The sequence below is a fragment of the Xyrauchen texanus genome, chromosome 26 (genome assembly GCF_025860055.1).
Source record: "Xyrauchen texanus isolate HMW12.3.18 chromosome 26, RBS_HiC_50CHRs, whole genome shotgun sequence".
In the NCBI taxonomy this organism is placed as follows: Eukaryota; Metazoa; Chordata; class Actinopteri; order Cypriniformes; family Catostomidae; genus Xyrauchen; species Xyrauchen texanus.
Window position 1 is genome coordinate 38,694,256 of NC_068301.1, and position 8,651 is coordinate 38,702,906.

An 8,651-nucleotide genomic window follows, 5' to 3' on the forward strand; every position below is an offset into this window, starting at 1 on the left:
AAAATGTCCGTTTTTAGAGCCTTGCTCCAATAAGTTCCTTCAAGAAATGAAAGACATTCGTTAAACAACAGCCCGCACTCTAAAGTTGTTGAATTGTGTTACTTTAGAAGAGTGTTTTGACAGAGCTTATAAAAAATAAGGACCATGTGAGTAATTTGACAATGACCTCGCTGATTAGAGCATAAGCCAATCACAACAGGGGACAGGCGGGGTTTACTTTAACTACGCCCCTCTCAGTGGCTCTCTGTCTTTATGTATGTGTGTAATCCTTTCGCTGACACTAAAAGCGCTCAGCAGCCGTGAGACACTGGATATACACGCGCCTGCTTTAAAACAGACACAGGACAAAAGAGCATCTTTACAAGAACACGATCTATTAAACGGTAAGTGTTTAATATAAAGAGATCACTGAGACAGTGAGATTTTGCTCTGTTTGTGGGACCTTTTTTCAGTTGCGTTATCTAGGAGACCAGCATGAAATATAACAGATATTTCATTCATTGTATTGTTGGACACCTGGTGAAAGAGTTTGAGTGTTCTTGTTATGTGTAATTGTTCTTAAAATATGTCACTTAAGTTCACTGGATTGCTATGGGCATTCAATTCAATTAAAACATTATGTATGCCTATATATTATTGATAATAAGCAACTAAAGTATTTTATGTATTATTTACTCAGCAATTTAATGTTCAGTGTTTCTTTGAATGTTTGTAATACGGAGTGTACTAGCTCATGAGTGTAAGAGATGCTGTAAAATAATACACTTTCGATTTAGTAGTCTGATGTTTAATGAAAGTTCTCTGTGGTCTAACAGGGGAGCCCAAAAGTCTGTTTCATTTCAAGACAGCCTGACTTTAATTTAGTTGGCAAGAGAGGACAAATTCTTTATTTTTATGTAGACAGACACAGTGTGTGTGTGTGTGTGTGTGTGTGTGTGTGTGTGTGTGTGTGTGTGTGTGTGTGTAGAGAGAGAGAGAGAGAGAGAGAGAGAGAGAGAGGTGAGGCTCCTAAAGACCACTGAAACATTGTCCTGTTATCGTTTACACCTACCCCAGATTATGATTTAGACATCCGAGATCATGATTTAGAAGTGCATGCTTCCACAAAATATGTTTGTAAATCAACACTATGATCTGCTCCTGGACAAACTGATTCAATAGATAAGATACAGCAGTGCAAGACAGGACATTTACTAATAAAGTATTGGGTGGAGGTTTTTGAAAACAAAATAAAGAAAGATAAATACATAAAAGGAAATAAAATATATTTTTCTTTGATATTTTATCTCAAAATGTTGTTAAAGATTTATTTTCTCTAGTGATAAAAATGAAAAGATCATGTCTGTAGATTCAAGCTCCATTACAGTTACATTACAGTTTTCAATAGGTTAAAATCAAATATACCCTTTCTAAAACTGTAAACACTGCCCTGTCATAATTACCACATCTGTCTTGTCTTTTGTCATTATCTCACGCTCGCATGTATCTGGCAGTAGGTTGGCTTTGTTTGCAGAGTACTTTGTCCCCCTCTATGGCTGTTATTGTTTTGGTTCTCCTGGAGGCTTCTTGATGCGCCTATCTGCAATATTTCTTCTGCAAAAGCCTTTGGCTTTGTCTTAGTTTTTCAGCCAAAAAGGTTTTAGCTACTTTGTCAAAGCCCATGTTTAACGTGGGCTGATTATTTCAATTATAATTGATTTCACTGCACAAAATCATATTCTTAGTCAGTATTTGTCCAGTAAAATAAAAAATTTTTCCTTCTAATTTTAAGCATAAACTTCACTCAAATTTGTATATTCCTTTGAAAACATGACTTCTTAAGAAACTTAATTTAGATAGTTTTACTGGAAACCAAGACAAAAATAGTGAGTAAGAAAGTTATGTTTTTTTACAGGCTTACAGTTTTACGGATTCAATAAGAAAAACTCTTAATTCGATTGAAGTCCAACTCATTTGGATATGTTTCAGTTATAATGTCCGTTTTGCTTACATATTAAAGAAGTTCTTTCACAGCTAATGCTGTTAAGAATACAGGAGACCTGTATACGATACAACAGCCAACGATATCCATCTGATGCATGTGTACATGGACCAACAAATAAAAATAGCACAGCTGGCCATTAGTTTTCATCCGTTTGGTCATATTTTAGCTTTTTGTTAATTAACAAAATGTACAAATTCAGTGTGTTCTATTAATAAATGTCTTCAAATTGCATATTTTATACTGCATGTACTGTATGTATAGTGTGTGTGTGTATATATATTTAATATATATATATATATATATATATATATATATATATATATATATATATATATATATATATATATATATATATATATTACATGTTTATTGTTCACATGCATAACTTGCACTATTTGCAACACTGATGTGTAGAACAAGCGCTAAAACGGTACTGTCTCTTTAAGGGTTCTGTCTCATGAGTTGTTTTGGTTGAGCGCACATTAACAAGAGTGAAGTCAAATCTTTACCGCATCTATGCTATGTATGATTATAAATAAAAAAATTTTTTTTTTTTTATCAACAACTTACTATGAATAATAGAAAGGGTATCAAAAGAGACATTATTCAATGACAAATGGATCTCATCTTTGTACACACTATGCAAAGTACGAGTCAAACCAAATTTGTACCCTCAACACGCAGTGAAAGGACCTTGGTGATGAACTTCACCAATTTACTACTCAATCACTGGCCAGTGAATTCTGAACTTTTACCAGCCAGTGGCTCATCTAGGGTTGCTAATTTTTTTTGACTTTGGTACAATAGCAGCCCTGGTACCTCGGTGTCGATACTAACTCGATACTATAAAAAACAAATAAAAAGATTTTTTATCTAATTATGAAGAAATTGATTAAAAAACTACATAAAGTTTTACACGTTCAAATTATGCATTTTCCGTTTACATTTTTCTAGATTCCATGTGAATTTTTTTTATTAAATGTTATGATCAAATGGTGTTTAATCAAACTGATTCATACAGTTCTAATCAAATAAAAATATAATAATAAGAATTATTATTATTTTACAAAAATAAAAGTTTGCTCAACAGAGCTTCACTGTATTAATGAAAACATTAATGAATTGTTTTTTGATTACCTGTGGCACAAGGCTGCTTGAGTTTGTGATATTGCTTAAAAATAATAATAATATTAATAATACAACCATGAAATATGACATAAATGTTATTATGAGTATTATTGCAACTTTTTTAATATTACAGTTTTATTCAGTAGTTATATTTTTCTTTCTTCACTTTCACACATCCATTTGAATAGTGCTTTCATATTAGCAGGACTTTTATTTTGACAGACCTTTTGAGTTTTTTCCTGTTTTTATGGGTTGGTTATATTAAGCTTCCCATCAATGCTGGGATACTCCCGTCACGACTCTCGAGCTGAAATCTTCAAACTGCACCAGAGGAGTTCATTTAAGTGTTAACAGCCATTTATACTCTAAACACACTGCATGAAAGCACGTGCAAGTGATTTACTCGCATTGCAGGTTGTTTCGCATAGAGTAAAGGGTTGATCTTGTGATTTTAAGATATCGATTGATAACATTCTTCTCATATTTCTGCAGGTAAGAAGCAATGGCTGAACACATGATGATGCCTATGACCCATGGCTCCACTGGCGGAGGCCTACATGGGTATCGCATGGGAATGACTGGCCCCTCTCCACATGGACCCCACCCTGGCATGCGGATGCTGCCCAATGGGCAGCTTATGCACTACGGCAGGGGCCCCCAAAGCTCCATGGAAGCAGCCATGAGGCAGAGGAATGCGATGAATGGCGTCATGAATGGTCAGGTCAATGGCCAGATGGGTGGTGTTCACCCCCACCAAATGCAGCAGGCCAATATGATGTATGGAGGTCCAAATCAACCTCAAGCACAGCACCATCATATGCATCCACAAAACCAGCACCCACAGCAATATATGGGTGGTGGAGGCCTTACAGCATCTCAACAGCTTATGGCGAGCATGCATCTACAGAAACTCAATACTCAATACCACGGGTACCCACACGGCCCAGTCAATGGGCATCAAATGGGAAATGGGGTCCAGCACAGAATGAGTCCTGCTCAGTTGGCGGGCATGCAGATGGGGATGGGTGGCCCAGCATTGGGCCTAAATGTCATGGACATGGACTTGATCGACGAGGAGGTTCTGACGTCTCTTGTGCTGGAGCTCGGGTTGGACCGGGTTCAAGAGCTGCCTGAGCTCTTCCTTGGACAAAATGAGTTTGACTTTATCTCAGACTTTGTGTGCAAGCAGCAGCCAAGTACTGTCAGTTGCTGAGAGGACAATCAGAGGTTCAACCTCTGGTCCTTTAGGCCTGGTCACCAATAAAACTCTGGGACAACTCAAGAAAAGCTCAAATATTCCAGGTTTTACGTTACTCTGTGTATCTGTGAAGTTGTGCTATGCATATTGTAGTGCACACTGACTTGATCTGTTTGCTTTTGAAGAGTGGTTGGGTTAAAATATGGTCAAGACTTCTGGATGGTCTACACTCTTTTAAGAGCTGGCCACTGTGATTGGTCAGTTGAAGCTTTGGTGAGCAAGCTTTGTCTTGTCCCATTGGTCCTGCTCGGTTGATGTTGACCAACTGCCCAATAGTTGAATGTAACTTCACATTGGGAAAAAAAGAAGTCTGCTTGAACAATGCAGGAAATGCTTTGCCTCCTCAGGGGCGACTAGAATCAATAGCATTAGAAATGTATTTATGTATGACGCCTACCAAAAAACAGACATGATCTGTGGTGATGGAGAAACCTGCCTTTCTCAAACAAACCCCAAGAAAAGATTTTGTTTGAATATGGGTATTGAAGGCTGGTACTTCAAAACTAGTGAAGTTGATTTTCCAGTAGCTCTTTATGATATTTGAAATGGTGAGATGGTAAGGGTTGGGAATGAAACATTCTTTTGACACAGTGTTACACTGTTAATTTTCTGTATAAAACGATTCTGAATCTATCGTAAAAATTATACTGTCACATTCAACACACTTATTTCTGCTACTTCTAACAGAACAAGGGGTCATTCACACAGGATACACTCTTGCATTCAAAACAGCTAGATGGAGCCAATATGATCACACAGGAAGTCAGCATGCTGCTTTTCAGTCTCCTGATATCGATCCCATTCTGCAGAGTTACTGACATGTGCCATCTCCCATCAGGCATTTTGCATCAGCTGGAATATGTTTATGTTTTCCTGTGGTGTGACTGATAGTGTATTGTAACAGCAGCCTCAGAGACACAGGCTTTGGTCCAGACATGAAGCCAGGAAGTCATCACATTCAGATAATGAGGAGTGTGATTCAGAGGTTGCATTCTCCCTCTAAGATTCATTTTTTTTTTTTCCACAGATGGTTAGGTTTAGGGTGGGTTTTGTGATAGGGCACATGGTTAGTAAAATTTGCATTTCCATAATTCACAACTAAAAACACTTTTACCATCCCTCTGTGGACATTTTACAACAGAACGCAGGGGTCTCCAGATGTATTTTTAACTTGACACAAAAACGCAATGCTTGTAGTGTAAGACGCCCAAGCAAGATACAATACAACAGCCAAAGATATCCATCTCATGCATGTGTACATGGACCAACAAATAAAAATAGCACAGATGGAACACAAGAACATGTTCTGTGTGAACGCCCCCTAACTTATAGTGTCTTAAATTCACTATAGGATGTGTCTTGGAAGTTACAGGAATATTTCCGTGTTGCCTGGAAAAAAGCGGAACGCTTTGTAGCCTCCCTTGCTAATTGCTGAACCTGTATTCCCTGCTGATGAGTTTGAACTGTAGAACTGCCTTAGTTTTTTTTTTTTTACACAATACTGCTAATTATTCACTGTAGACATTTGTACCTGGTGCCATGGAACGAGGAACTAGAAACTACTTTTTGTATGATGTATAGAGGGAAAATATGGCTTCTTCCAATCTGTTGTATTTTTTCATATAGGGTACAGAATGTGGACCACCACAACCTCCATTAAGCCACATATTGCATACAGAATTAAACTTTAAAAATAAGTGTATCCATTTTTGTGTAATTTGATCTGAATGTCAGTTGTTAAACTATTGTTTTGAAACAACCACTAACCATTGCACCAATGTCTCGATATGTGTTTGAGCTAGCACAAAATGACTTTTGCCTCTACACTTCCCTAACACTGCAGCTTTAAATTTGATTAGATAGAAATTACACTTACAACCCTCATCTTAATTGAGGTCAGCGTGGTCCGTCATCTCAGATGGCCTGACAAAATGGGCATGTTCATTTGCCTAATATTGCATAGGGTGTAGTGAAGAGTTTGGGAACTGCTGCCCTGCTGAGTGTAGAGGACGTTGAGAACTTCCTGTGGTGTTATGTTGGTGGTTGTGTTCGGTTGAGTACTCTGTGGGGGTTGGGATGGAAAAAGCACAGTGTACAGTAGTAGGTTAATCTGTTCCACCCGAGCTGGGCTCAACACTCTTGGCTCTACCCACCCCAGGGTAATTGCTGTGTGCACGGCTTGAACAGTATCCGCTGAATAAAAAAAGGACAAACAGGGAAAGACAGAGAATCAGATAGGTCATGTCCTGTGTTTTGCAGCTCAAATTGTGTTGATTGTTCAGGGCTTTGATACTTAAGGAATGGGGAATTGATCTAGTTAGTAGTATTTCTTGTATCTGTCATTTCTGCAATGTCTTCCCCATGTCATTGTTCTGTAATTCACCATGCTTGACTAATTATAGAGTAAACAGCCTCTAGGAAACATGAAATGATATGTGAATTTTGAATTGATTGGGAAAATTCCAAAATCATTCATTCTCAGAGATCCAATTCTTAGAAATGTTCTTTTTCATTTGTTTGTATTTGTTTGTTAAAGGGAGGTAGTGTGTGAACATTTGAACTTAATATCACTTTGGTTTTTGCCAATCTGTGTATGGTAAATCACACAACCTCCCCAAAGATCAGTTCAGAATGTCAACTGCGGGTTTGTGTGGACACAAGTGAGATTGTATGTTCTCTTCCAAATTGTTTGCTGTTATTTACTGTCGCCATGCTCCCACAAATTCTTTTTTTAATGTTGTTAATTATATCTTAAGGAAATGTATTTATTTTCATTGAAAATAAAATATTTATTTAAAGAAGTGATTGCATTGTGTAACTCATTTAGCTGTTGATCAAATTGTATTTTTAGGGCAGTCGATTAAAATTTGTAATCACGTTTAATCACTTTTTTATGTAGTCAATTGCGATTAATCACAGATTTTTTTAAATGCTGAAATTTGACAACATATATATATATATATATATACACACCTGTCAAAATGCATTTATTTTCATCTTAGGAAAGAAAACAAAACAATAAGTAACAATATAATGATTTATTAACATTTTCCAAACAAAGCCTTCCACAATATTAAGATGGAAATATCACCTATTCAAATAGCATTAAATGTTTCAAGGTCTAATTGGGAGGTTGACTAATTGAAAGAATTAGTCCTCATAGGTTGAGTATTCATTCATATTTACATTTCTTATTTCTGTATTCATAGTTTTACATTTCAAATAATCATCTCATAACATTATTTATGCATTTGCAACTGTTGAGTAAAAGCATTTATTCCTGCTCTGTGAAAATACATCTGATTGCCACTTCAGATGCAGCTTCTGTTCGACCTTTGCTGTCTGAAGATGGCTTTAGTCCCCATAGGTTTAGTATTCATCGCAATGGGCATGAAATCTCTTAAAGAGCCCATATTATGCTAATTTACAGGTTCATGATTTTATTTTGGGGGTCTACTAGGATAGGTTTACATGCTTTAATGCTCAGAAACCCATTATTCTCATACTGTACATTTCTACTAAACCTATTTAGATCCTCTGGCTCAAACACTCTAACTTAGGTCTCTTTAAAGCCCCCTAATCCTAGTTCTAATTTAATAGCTTTCTTACAAGTACACTGTTGATTATTGTGAACCTAACAAAGCTTCAATTAAAAGACACTAGTGCATGTAAGTTAGTTATCTTTTGCTGGAATGGTATTGCTGAATTATTTTTTTTGCCCGAGATATGAATGGAGAACAGAAGCTTACTCCCGTGGATAGCGGCCTTAACATTACAGCTTGTAATTATATAATTATTTAAGACTCTTGATATCGACCATTTTGTTACACACTTTTAGGTAAAAGCTGGTCCACATCTGAATAGTAAACCCTTACCAAAACAATAACATTGCATAGTAAGTTAGCCGAGCACTACCATGGATTGCAGTTAAAATTACCACTTGTAAAAATAACTATTCATAATAGTAAGAACGACAAACAATCTGCATAATTCTACACAATTGTAGGTAAAAGTGGGCCCGCAGCTGAATAGCAAAACTATTTAGACACAAAAACATTAACTACCAGGTTAGAAGAGGCCTACATCTGTGCAATGGGTGTACACCATAGCTACAACACAAAACTCGCATTGCAGGTTGTTTCGCATAGAGTAAAGGGTTGATCTTGTGATTTTAAGATATCGAAATCTCGTTGAAAATAAATCCACAAATAATCAAGCATATTTATAGGTTGTGATACTGAAACTCCAGATTGTCCCAACAAAGTGGGAACTGCACCATCT

General features: G+C 36.6%; 1 protein-coding gene across 1 annotated transcript; it reads left to right on the forward strand.

Annotated features, from left to right (window-relative positions):
* Positions 1-272: 272 nt before the first annotated feature.
* LOC127619509 (cbp/p300-interacting transactivator 3-like) lies at positions 273-7,150 on the forward strand. Its single transcript, XM_052092349.1, has 2 exons — positions 273-383; positions 3,605-7,150. The coding sequence occupies exon 2, from the start codon at positions 3,615-3,617 to the stop codon at positions 4,323-4,325; it is 711 nt and encodes a 236-aa protein (XP_051948309.1). The 5' UTR covers positions 273-383; positions 3,605-3,614; the 3' UTR covers positions 4,326-7,150.
* The last annotated feature ends 1,501 nt before the right edge of the window (positions 7,151-8,651 follow it).